At 38.3% G+C, this 13,710-nt stretch overlaps 1 protein-coding gene across 4 annotated transcripts in view; it reads left to right on the top strand.

The window, feature by feature from the left end:
- spir (spire type actin nucleation factor) overlaps positions 1–13,710 on the top strand; it is an 825,932-nt gene that overhangs the window by 399,001 nt on the left and 413,221 nt on the right. For all 4 annotated transcript variants that reach the window (XM_069842160.1, XM_069842159.1, XM_069842161.1 and 1 more), the window contains one exon: positions 1,720–1,962. In XM_069842160.1, coding sequence (XP_069698261.1) covers positions 1,720–1,962 — 243 coding nt within the window. The remainder of the gene's footprint in view (positions 1–1,719; positions 1,963–13,710) is intronic.

The following is a 13,710-nucleotide window of genomic DNA, read 5'->3' as shown; positions in this document are numbered from 1 at the left end:
CCACCTCCAGCACAACGGTAAGGTTTAGCAACCTCTTACAACGGAGTTTTGTCAGTTGTTAACGTATAGGATCTGGTATGTTCAACGATAAATGATGTAACTACAGAATATAATTAATTGTATTTAATTGTAAAGCGGAAAAGAGGTCGACCTAGGAATCATAGGCAATAGAATGTAATGTCAGGACTGGAAAGTTCGGAATTTTAAAGTTTGAATACTTTAGAGCGGTCTTAAACTGTGTTATCATTGAATATTTTCCAAAAAGCGCAATAATTGCAATTTACATTTTTATTTGGCTTGTAAAATACAGAAGTTTCAAATACGATAAGTATCAGATAATTAGGAACTGGTAAATTGAAAATTGCAAGGGGAAGTAGGCCTACGTAGGAAAAACCTGCCATTCGGTTGTCTTTACTACAAATTTGACACATGTAGAATGTCGTCAGGTACCTGATAGATTTATAGGTGGTTGAAGACAGTATAATTCGCAAATAATTACTGAACATTCATCATATATCATAGTTCTGTTATTACATTTACTTAGGGGAGAGTCGGATAGTATCGGACAGCGGGTAATATCGGACAGTGAGTTTCTTTCATCTACTACACGATGATAGTACCTGATTGACATGGTTACGTTTCTGTGATGTCGCATAGAGAAACGTAACCATGTCATTCAGGTACTACCATATGGTGGAAGATGAAAGAAACGCACTGTCCGATATTACCCGATGTCCCATACTACCCGACTCTCCCCTATCTCTTAATGTCTTTTCATTGGAACTGATTCTTGAAATGTGAAGTCCTTGTTTTGAGCCGGAGGATGTTTCAGTGTTAACTCCCAAGGCTGAACACTTGCTCATGGTGATGAGGGAACTTACCCAAAACCGCCTTTATCCACTACAAAAGTCCACTTCTGTGGAGTAACGGTCAGCGCGTCTGGCCGTGAAACCAGGTGGCCCGGCTTCGAATCCCGGTCGGGGAAAGTTACCTGGTTGAGGTTTTTTCCGGGGTTTTCCCTCAACCCAATATGAGCAAATGCTAGGTAACTTTCGGTGCTGGACCCCGGACTCATTTCACCGGCATTATCACCTTCATTTCATTCAGACGCTAAATAACCTGAGATGTTGATACAGCGTCGTAAAATAACCCAATCCACCACAAATTTCGTTTAGACTCTTCTACTGTTGTTCCCGAGTTTATCGTCTGAAAAGTCGACGATGTAATCTGATGGACACGCAGGCTGAAAGAAGAGTAATTTGGCGAATAACGAGGAATTTGAGAGAAAATTGTGATTTGTAAGCCCAATTAAAAGCCATTGTGGTATTTTTCTACAAATAACGAGGAAGAATAATTATTTCGGTGAGAATAGGGGAGAGTCGGTAGTATCGGACATCGAGTAGTATCGGACAGTGCGTTTCTTTCATCTACCACCATATGGTAGTACCTGAATGACATGGTTACGTTTCTCTTTGCGACATCACAGAAACGTAACCATGTCAACAGGTACTATCATCCTCTGGTACATGAAAGAAACTCACTGTCCGATATTACCCGATGTCCGATACTACCCGACTCTCCCCTAACTCATGTCTGAGGCAGAGATCCGATCCTTCCGGGCAGCTGTCTAGCGCGTTTTCGCAGACAGACATTTGAACTTCAGGAGCTTCGTAAAAGCAAGGTGCTCTTAACTAAGCTGATGTCTTTGATTTGTTTCAGGCTAGACTGTGGGTTCAAGTGATTCACGAGTTAAGGCATGGAGTGAAGCTGAAGAAGGTGGACTACAGCCGCACCCCTATCGAGTACGAACTCACCCCTTACGAAATCCTGATGGACGATATCCGGTCTCGGCGCTACAAGCTCAACAAAGTCATGGTTGACGGCGATATCCCGCACCGCGTTAAGAAGGACGCTCATGCCATCATCCTAGAGTTCATCCGCTCCAGACCGCCACTTCGCAAGGTTTGTCTGATTGTTAATATGAACATGGTTAAGAAAGGTTTGAGTGTGCTGCAAGTTTTAAAGGGCTTTGGTAGCTGAGGAGTTGGCCTACAGAAAGAAGAACCGTAACCAGTAATAGATGGTATTTTAACTTAAAAATATTATAAGAAAAAATGTTTCATCTTATCATGAAAATTGAGGAATTCAAAACAAAGTAGAGAATTTCATCTTGAATGATATTGTCTCTTTAAGAATTTTTGTTTATCTCTTCCATTGGTTTTAACTATGTTTAGCTTAAAGGTTACATTTTTCACCTTTATATAAAACTTACGGAACTCAAAACAGAGTACAGAATTTCTTCTTAAATGACATTACATCTTTACGGATTTTTCGTTACCTACTTCCTTTGGTTTTAACCATTTTTTAGCGTAGAGATTATAAGAAAAAAAAATAGTCTTAATATGAAACTTAGCAAAATCAAACGAAAGTACATTTCTTCTGAAATGACATTGTTTGTTTACGGATTTTTATTCATCTACTTGCATTGGATTTTAACTCTTTTTGACTTAGATATTTTAAGAAAAAATGTTTCGTCTTAATGAAACTTACGAAACTCAAAACAAAATACAGAATTTCTACTTAATGACATTGCCTCTTCAGGATTTTTCTTTATCTACTTCCATTAGTTTTTATTTATTTTTACCTTAAATATTATGAGAATCAATTTTTGATCTTAATATGAAACTTACGGGACTCAAAGTACAACATTTTTTTATTAATGGCATTGTTTTTATGGATTTGTACATACATTCGGTAGTGCGTTCGGATTATCGGATGTTCAATTATTGAGATTATTGTGCTTTCCGGTATTGTACAGTGGTCTGCAAAGATTACGTCATATAAAATGCAGCCCGCAATAAACAGAAAAGGAGAAGGTAGAAAGAAAGGATACCCAAATTGCTTGCCATTGAATGAACAAGTCATGGCTAAGGGGAGGGAGTCAGGCCTTGCTCCTCCGCTCTGCTTGTGCATTAAGGGATGCCGATCACTACTATAAGTAAAACATTCGTTCTGTTGTGCGAAAACGTTAAATTCGCGGTCTTCTTTTTTCTTATTACTTTATTTTAAAATTTAACCAAAGTTAAAATTTAAAAACTAAACTATAAGTCTCTTCAAACCACTTTCGGACCATCTCTTTCTTGGCCGGTCAATGCTTCTGTGTTCCGTTTGTGATTTATTCACTCATTGTATCTCATTCATTTTCGTTATATGGTTGCCTCTTTTATTCCTTTGTACATAGGCCTATATCCAATAATTTATTCGCTGAATTATACACCAGTCCCTTATTGTATCTTTTTTGATACGAGAGTTTTATTTACTATTTTTCGTAATATTATAATTTCTGTAGTTTCATTTATTTGTTTGGGATCTCGTTTCTACAGTGTTCATATGGGGCGAACTACAGTTTTATAAATTCTCGCTTTTTCTATTCGTAAAAATGATTGCTCATAGTCTTCTTCAATGTTGATAATAAAGCAATTAACATAATCTGTGTAAATTTTTATTTTATTGGGTTATTTTACGACGCTGTATCAACATCTAGGTTATTTAGCGTCTGAATGATATGAAGGTGATAATACCGGTGAAATGAATCCGGGATCCGGCATCGAAAGTTACCCAGCATTTGCTCGTATAGGGTTGAGGGAAAACCCCGGAAAAAACTCAACCAGGTAACTTGCCCCGACCGGGATTCGAACCCGGCCACCTGGTTTGGCAGCCAGACGCGCTGACCGTTACTCCACAGGTGTGGACCTCTGTGTAAATTAATTTGCATTATAAAGACTGACTACCTTCTTCTTCCCTAAAAAATATGGATTAAACATCTTGAATTTGAAATCTGTGAATGAAATTCTCAGTAGTTTCTGCAGCGCGAATCCCAGCATTCCCCACAATCTTCATCCTGATTGTCAAAGGTGATGTAACGTTTGCGTAGTTAACTGATACAGATTTAGAAATACTTGAAGACAGAAGTGATTATCCAATTCATGTTGTAAATAAGTTTCTGAAGCCGTGCCGGCCATACAAACTCCACCCAGGTTATTTCTGCACGTAAGCAAGCAGAGGCAGTGATCAATAATATTTCATGACGTATACCCACCCGTTGGGTATGTGATCTTCCACACAACAGCGTTCTGTGCGTTGCCTAGCGTTGGGCTATTTTCTTCTATCGCTCATGCAAAACTGCGGTTCTCGTCTGCATGTACAGTACTGTGAATGATTTTACATCAGTGCCAGCGTCTGCTTTTAAAGATCAACTCGTAGGAGAGTCAGTTTAAAAGTCATTGCTCTGAAGAATTTAATGCTGCTCCTCGAATGTCGAAGTTACGAATGCTGAAGTCTGTGCATTGAGAGAAGATCGTTTTAAAATTATATTTAAAGTAATACACGACTATAAGACAGGCTGAATTTCTAGTTCAGAATCCAATAAATCCATTCTGTTCTGTTACTACTGCGTGTTCAGTTCAAAGAGTGTCATGGCTCGCTGTGTGCCGTCATGAGGCTAGTCGATGAGCCTAGAGAATTCAATCTTCCTACACTTCCGCAGAGGTGTATTACCTATGTGCCAGATAAGTTGCCTAGAAAGTACGGCGTTCATTCTAAAGAGTACTTACCGATACGTACGATAACGCCAGTAGTGGCAGGAATGTGAACTGTTTCGAAACATGTACTGAGGTGAGTTTTTTTTCTTACTGTCGAGATATGGGGAGAGGGTTAAGACGATTGCTTACGTATTTGTTGACATTAATTTCGACGGTGAACATGGACACGGAGCATTTGATTTGTATTGTGGAATGTTGCCGTACGCAACCGATGATAACAAATACCCTGCGTACGACTTGGCCGCGCAAAACACAGTTCGAAAGAGGTTATGGTAGCACATAGACCGGACAGACCGCCATCTGTTGCTACGACGTTCAAGTTATACCGTACACGTTCTCAAGTTCAGATTGAACGCCTTGATTAATAGGCAACTTCTCTGACATAAAAGCTTAAACTCGTTTCGAATCGCTGACTCATCAACAGTGACGCTGGCCTTCTACGCCCAAGGTTGTGGGTTCGATCCCGGGTCAGGTCGATGGCATTTAAGTGTGCTTAAATGCGACAGGCTCATGTCGGTAGATTTACTGGCATGTAAAAGAACTCCTGCGGGACAAAATTTCGGCACATCCGGCGACGCTGATATAACCTCTGCAGTTGCGAGCATCGTTAAATAAAACATAACATCAACAGTGACGTCATGACACACTTTGAAATGAACACCCAGTAGAAAGTCACAAATCTAATGATGAAAGGTGAGTGGAACGGAGAAAAAGTCTGTCCGGCACCGGGATCTGAACCCGGGTTTTCAGCTCTACGTGCTGACGCTCTATCCACTAAGCCACACCGGATTCCCACCCCGATGCCGGATTGAATCCTCTCAGTTTAATCCTGGGATCCGACGGAGTAAGTGCCCGGCAACTTAGTCACTCATAACGAGTGCACCGCTGCACATGTATGGACATTATGCCACTGTCATACATCTATGATGCAGTGCATGAGGGTAGGCCGCTTGAGGGAACCCAAGAGGTGGAACTTAAACTGAGAGGATTCAATCCGGCATCGGGATGGGAATCCGGTATGGCTTAGTGGATAGAGCGTCAGCACGTAGAGCTGAAACCCCGGGTTCAAATCCCTGTGCCGGAGAGAATTTTTCTGCGTTCCACTCACCTTTCATATATGATGACGCAGAATTTCTGCACAGAAATATCATATGTACTTCGGTACATCGTAATAATATACAAAATCTAAGGTATTGCTGTCAGTATAGGAATACAACTTCGTCATATTTCAAGTTGCATTGTCCTGAATCGGTTGAATCTTCGAAACGTTTCTTACGTCCTTCACGTCAGTCTCATGCCAGTCCTACCTAAAGTTCGACGTATTATTCCACAAAAATAATTCAAAGCATTTAACTTATCATCTATTTCTCGGCTCTTGTTATAAGTGACGTTGCAGCCTAGATATTTGAACGTATTCTCTTGTTCTATGATTTTATTGTTTAGTAAAATTTTTGTTGTGATTGGGTAAGATCCTAGGAATGCCATTACTTTTGTTTTATCTGTGGAGATAATCATATTATATAATAATCTTGTACGGATTATATAGCCTATTATTTTAATGTACCGAAGTACATATGATATTTCCATGCAGATATTCTGCGTCATCATACGATGAAAGAGTAATGGAACGGAGAAAAATTCTCTCCGGCGCCGGGATTTGAACCCTGGTTTTCAGCTCTACCTGCTGATGCTTTATCCACTAAGCCACACCGGATACCCACCCCGGCGTCGGACAGAATCACACATGTGCTGAGGTGCACTCGTTATGAGTGACTAGTTGGCCGGGATCCGACGGAATAAGAGCCGTCTTAAATCACGAAGTGATTTACGCATGTCATATATATTATTTTAATGTACCAAAGTACATATGATATTTCCATGCAGATATTCTGCGTCATCATACGATGAAAGAGTAATGGAACGGAGAAAAATTCTCTCCGGCGCCGGGATTTGAACCCGGGTTTTCAGCTCTACGTGTTGATGCTGATGTGTGGACTTCAGTCCTACGTTCATAGACATCTATGACGTAGTGCAGAGGGTGGCCACTAGAGGGAACCCAAGAGTTGGAACTTAATCTGAGACGATTCTGTCCGACGCCGGGGTGGGTATCCGGTGTGGCTTAGTGGATAAAGCATCAGCACGTAGAGCTGAAAACCCGGGTTCAAATCCCGGCGCCGGAGAGAATTTTTCTCCGTTCCATTACTCTTTCATCGTTGTACGAATTAGCTTCACTAATCATTATGCTTCTTAAATGCTGGTTTTCCAAAAGAGAAAGCGAGAGAGAGAGAGAGAGAGAGAGAGAGAGAGAGAGAGAGAGAGAGAGGAGAGAACAAGGTACGGTAACTTAACTTACAAAGTTTCTCAACATTTAAACAACGGAAAGATGTCTAATTATTAACCTAAAGGAAATAAACTTCGTTCTTTATTGTATCCTTTCCTTTTTGTTTTAGTGTTTGCTTTCTTTCGTTCTTTCGCTTTTCTTTCATTGTATTCTTTATGTTTCTTTCGTTCATCCTGTCATTTCTACATGTCAGAAACTTGAAACGAAAAATTCTTCATCCATCTTGCGTGGTAGTTATTGCTTATCCGTAATTATTTTAAAACTTCAATGTCGTCAGGATACCAATGATTTAAGGACGCTTCAACACGACTTTAAGAATCCCACATAAATCTATAGATGAAACCTTGAACTAAATCGTATCCGAACCCTACTTATGGTCAACAGGCGTGGGATGATAACCTCTGTGACGGGCGGGGCCATCTGTTCATCCAGTGTTGGAATCTGAGAGACATTAAATCTGGAACGGTTAATTGAAATCTTTGAAACACTGCAGAGGTGTTAATAATGTCGCATTGTGGCGAGAGAGAACTCCGCTACCAGAGTTCACACATATCCGTTCCTTATGTAAATATCTTCCTTGTAGGCATACTCTCACTCATTTGCTCATATTCGCCTTTGTGATCACGATTTTTTTCATTGTCTTCTCCATCCGCTTACGGATTGAGCCCCTCACGCCCATTCGTTTCCCTGTAATTTCCTTTTGATTTTCTCGTCTGCTAATATTTTGTGATGGTTATATAATTATTTTTCTTTTTTTGTTTTCCATAGCATAATTTCAAAGAGGAAAGTTACGAACATTGTTTATGAGAATAGTGTTACCAGCAGTAATCTCACTAGAGGTTTTGATTTGTCTAGAGAAAATCAAAACTCAAATGAGATTTAATTGACTATTACACTATGACTATACTGACATTTTACTGACTGACCTCTCCAGCGACAACAAAACGAAACTTCAACGTGCTCATAATTTGTGTGTACGTTTTGTAAGCAATGTTCGTAAATATGATCATATTACCTCATCCCTGGAAGCAATAGGTTGGCTTAAACTAGATAAGAAAATACATTTACATTCACTCATCTTTCTCTTCGAAATCTTGAACTCTTCTGTTCCTTCGTACCTGTCGTCTCGCTTCACTTACCTTTCTTCCCATCATAATCTGAACACACGCTCTCGTCATGAAACAATACTAACAATACCATCCCATCGCACCTCCTCATACTCATCTTCTTTCACAATAGCCCTGCCAAGACTCTGGAATTCGCTACCTGCTAGCATCAGGGACTGTCGAAATAAAATTGAATTCAAACGAAAACTTACTAGGCACTTGGTCAGTAATTGATTACTTGTAAATAGTTTCTTTAATCTATCACAAAATATTTCAATATCCAGTAATTTCATCACTATACAATTTTGTTATACTAGGTTCAATTTGTAATTCAGTAAATATAAAATATTCTTTGTTTTTCTATGTTAAATTATCTAGCTTTAATTAGTCAGGTAATCTTTTCGTACTTTGATTTTTCTTGTAATTGTAATTGTAAATTTAATACTAATTGTAATTTTATTTGTAATTGTAATTATAAATATAATACTAATTGTAATTTTATTCTTCATATTATAGTTGGAATCTCCTGGTAGAGGGGCAGAGAAGGCCTGACGGCCTTATCTCTACCAGGTTAAATAAATAAATACTACTACTACACGAATAGAAGAAAGTATATAAAGATTAGAAGAAATAAAGTACTCTAATGCAATCAAATATTAATTGACTTACTAAAATTTTATTTTACTAATGTTAGCGTCACCAAAACGTTTGAACGGAGCCGCATTTCCAGTTGACTATCTATGCGGTAAACAAATGAAGATCGCAAAAATGTTTTTCAGTATCGTAAAGAATTTGCAGTTTTAAATGTTGACAAAGAAACATGTTAGGGAAGTGATAAAAACAAACAAATGCTAGGAAAATTATAAAATTGTATTGATAAACAGCCATGATTGGTTGAAACACGCCCTTTCGTACAATTTTATTGGTCAAAAGTAATATGACGTAGTAAAAGTGTAATAGCCATTATTATATATTGACGTTTTTCTCTGACACCTTTATATATCAATTTCTGATACTAGTTATGATAAAAAATAAATTTAATAGTAGACCTATTTGAACGAAGAAACCGAATGTGGTCGATGGATTTTTCAGGACGCAAGAATCCGAAGCGCAGATCTTTAGGGAGGGACTTCAAGCCGTGTGTCGGAGTTTTTCGGCGCGTTAAAAATCTCCAAGCCTAATTAGTCTTTCTTTTCTCGCGGCTAGTATTACTTCAGTTGCATACAAGGTGGCGTTTGAGGCGATGAGCTACCACTTGTTCCTCTGCATCTGTCAGAAAATAAGTGTAACTAAATTTCTTGTAGATACTGAAACTTCCGCCAGGGAATACCTATTTTCGGCATCGGAATGATGGGAGTTTTTAGAGAATTGGAAATGCCGATTGTCAGAAAAAAAATATAGCATAGGCTTTATGGGATATACCCGCAAGTGTGTCAGGCGTGAATACGTCTATGTGATCTGGCGAAATAAAATGTTACGATATCGTTTGAGCTTTTCATTACTTTCAAGCACCCGAATCGTATCGTCAGGTTGGTCTTGTACTTAACGACGCCTTTTAATGTTGATATCGGGCACAACAGACTCAAGAATTGCACTGGTTGTCCGCTGTGACGCTCGGCTTTAAGACGTGTCCTATAATCTCTGCATAGTTCAGCGTTGCCTTTACGCACACCAATTGGTGTATGACTGGTAAGCTATTGTATATCTATAATAATTACTCTGAGCAAAATTCGAGGTAGGCACATACATACATTATACTAAGTATAATCTTATGCATAAATTAATTGTATTTTTAAGTATATTTCTTATGCATTCTTCCCGGATAATATGGCTAACATATTGAGTGTGGACAATATTCGCAAGGTAGAAAAGGCTGCACAAAGTAGGAAAGAAAAGGATGGACAGATAGACATTACGCCATAAATACATCTTTCTATATGAAGCATGCCAAAAATTTGTACGAATACTTACGTGGATATCGTAATCAATTTTTTAAACCTCACAATACAATACATAGTCATGCTTTGTGTAATTAGAAGACAAGAGTGTCGATATTGCAAGGAAAAAGACGGAAGACTACAAGTAAATAAGTGTTCAGTCTGCTGAACATAAGGCTTCAAGTGAATCTTCGTATTTTGGAAGTACAAGAGTTGGCAATGGAAAGAGGTTACATTGAAGTTGAGGACACATCGACATTAACGGTCATCGGAGCGGGCACGGCGTCCTTACTAGGCCAGCCTTCACAGCGATCTTCGAAACATCCACTATTCGGTCTTACGCAACAGTAACAACATTACGTACATGGTTGGGCACTGGGATGCTATTAATCATTGTCTCAGGGACCTCTGAAACTGCCCAACTTGATTACGACTGAATAATACAATTAGCACAGCATTGTGCAGGCTAGCTACGCCCCTGGAAGTTAACAGTGTCAGTCACTTGTTTCCGTTTATTTGGTTCGTCGGATGTATCAACGTTTTGCATGAAATCTATTTATTTCTATTTCTGTTCCACTGTAATCTATTTAAGCCCATCGGCTAGTGTGTTATGAATTTCACTGCTGAGCAGTATAATCGGCTGCAATAATGACTGACAATCATGGACACTTTTTCAAGCAGCGATGATAATGTAATGATGGTGAATTGATGGAGTCATGATGGAGGAATCCGAAATACTCCCAGGAAAGCTGGGCCAGTTACTATTTGCATCAAATTTAATTTGAACTCAGCGGGATTTGAACCCGTGTTCCTGATGTAGAAAAGTGCACATCAAGCCGCCCACTAACGATGTCTTAATTATATTTAATTAAGATGATAATAAAACGTTACGAACTCGATTTTTCTGATTTTCAGGAATGCATGCAATAGTAATACACGTTACAAGAGCGGTATGTTGACGTTTTCATGTTCGAGGAAAAAATTGAAAAAGCAAAACGTAGTTGAGCTTTTTTAATTTCCGAGAACATGAAAACAAACATACCGCTCGTATATCGTACATTATTTTGTGCGAAGATAATTTATTACATACGTGAAAGACGAATTTCTAATTAGTTGCAATGAAATCTCCATGTTGGTTTCTGTTTAATGACGGCAACTTCGGAAAACCAAAATATCTTTCTTCAACATTGTTGCTATAAAATGTTTTCTGTGTTTACTATACTCCAGTAGGCCGTGACATACGTCTGTCTTTTTTTCCCCCAGTCTATAAATGCGAACTTAAAACAAACGGTAAGGTTATGTAATGATTTATTTTTCATTTTAATATTTTAACAATATTATTTATATAACATATTGCAGTAATAACATCGGCATCTGGAATCTTGTTGATTTTTTCTCGGCTTCCTTAATGTTACTTGTATCAGGAATGCAATAAGTTTCGTGTAGTAGTAGACTTTACTTAATTTTTGCAAATATTTAAAAACAATAATTAACAGTGCAATTTAGGTGAAATTGCAGTGGTAAGTTTCCAATTTATAATTATTACTATGTTAAACGTCTCTAAAAATAATATGTTAAAAGCCTAAAGCAGTAAAATGAATGTCGCGCTTAAGCGGTAAGAAGAGGGAAATTGTTATGTGTGTTACGTTGGAAATACTGAATGTGGCATTTCACACTTACCGCGTATTGGTTCTGTGCTGAAAACAAGCAAATACGCACGATCTCGCACAAATGTATAACACGAGCTTCTTAACGCTATTTTTTTATGGGCAGCGCTATAACACAGCTAGGATTCAAGAAAGAAAGATCAACCCTAACCGCGATAGAAGTCCTGTTAATTGTATAAAATTAAGTTTTTTAAACACATTTCGTGTATATCGTTAATACCAAAAAATCACACCCGTATTCATACGGTTTCATGATACTGACGTAAATTATTGGTATGGAAATTTTATTGCACGCGTGCCATAAAATATGATTTTATGAACAATTTTGAGCAGAAGTAAAGACTGTTTATAATGCTGATGTACAACAAATGATTCTTATTAATGACTCATACCGTTTCATGATACTTAAATGCAGTATAGATAACAGATGGCGTGTCAACAACTAGTAACATGAAAATGAAACGTCATAAACATATTATGCATTCTATCGGCTCTCTTCTGCCGCTTACAGGCATGAAGCTTAATAAGAAGAGATAGAGACACGTTGGTTGTCTGTTAACCTGTTAACAAAAGATGAAAAGAACAATTCTGGGCATTACCTTTGAAAGACCGAATACGGAATGAGGAAATAAACAAGTCGAGTGTTCAAGACTCAGCAGTCGGCACTAGAAGACCCGAATGGAAATGGGCAGATAACAGGTGGGAGTACACAGACTGACAGCTTGGGACCCAAGGATTGGCTAGAGAAGAGTAGGACAGACAGCGAGGTGGGCAGACGAACTGAAGAGTTTCGGGAACAGTTGAAAGCGACGAGGCGAAACAGAAGGCAGTGTATGAGAGACTTTTCAAGAAAAAATAAACGTTGGTTCACAATAAACCTGGAACGACAACGAAAACGAGAACGGAAAAATTAAAAATATATGTATTTAAATGTGAGCATTCATAATTAACTAGAAGCTTGCCGGTGCCCGGGAACGGAGAGTTAAGGCTGGTTCAGAATAAACAGGAAACGAGAATCGGAACGAAAACGAAAACGGTAAAATTTTTAAAATGTATACATTTAAATGTGAGCGTTCACAATTAACGAAAAGCTTGCCGGAGCCCGAGATCGGGAAAGGAGAGTTGGCCAAGTTTCAACTTTGGCGTTCACGTTTCCGATCACAGCCCACTAGATTCATTCTATTGCCATCTAATAGCTATTTTGTCGTATATTTTGTAGCAAGAAGACCGTGACATAACCTGTGCATTATTTTGCTCTGTGCTGTGCATCATGGAGCAAGTTTTATTTGATGAGATTCTAATATTGAGTGTTGAGGAAAATCCTCACGTTTACGATAAGCGGTGCGCCTCGTATAAAGATGAGAAAATGAAGGAGAATACGTGGCTTTAAATAGCTGCATCTTTGAACACCGATCGTAAGTGAATCATATTTTATTACTGTATTGGTTGTATTACACACTACATATTCATGCTTCAATTCAATAACTACTGTTGTGTTCATTTTTGTTCTATGAAATGTTTCTTCTCTAATTATTTTACGTTATGGTAGACTTAAAATAGGTTGTGATAATAAAGATGCATGGGCATATTTATATTACCGTACCTAATGAAATGTTAAAGTTGAAATTTCGAAGTTCGTTAACCTGTGTTTATATTGGCTGCCTTGTACTCATGAGAGAATGTCATTGGTCAATTATACACAAATAACATCAGAATGCGTAATATCGACTTTACATATCGTTATTGACATGCATATCGATATGCATAATCGTCTACGTTCTCGCTTTATTGTGAATCAAAAATTTCCATCACGTCCTCTGCTTCTAGTTTTCATTCTGGTTCTCGTTCCCGGTTTATTGTGAACCAGCCTTTAGCCAGGTTTTAACTTTGCAGTTCTCGTTTCCGATCACAGCCTACTAGATTCATTTTGCTATCAAAAAGCTATTTGGTCGTCGTATATTTTGTAGCAAGAAGGCCATAACACAATATCTTGTCCATTCTTTGCTTGTAACTAACGCAGAAATTCAGAAGAATCACTTTCCGTATTATATTTCTTAA

The sequence above is a fragment of the Periplaneta americana genome, chromosome 12, assembly GCF_040183065.1.
Source record: "Periplaneta americana isolate PAMFEO1 chromosome 12, P.americana_PAMFEO1_priV1, whole genome shotgun sequence".
Taxonomy (NCBI): domain Eukaryota; kingdom Metazoa; phylum Arthropoda; class Insecta; order Blattodea; family Blattidae; genus Periplaneta; species Periplaneta americana.
This window is presented reverse-complemented; position numbering and strand designations above follow the sequence as displayed.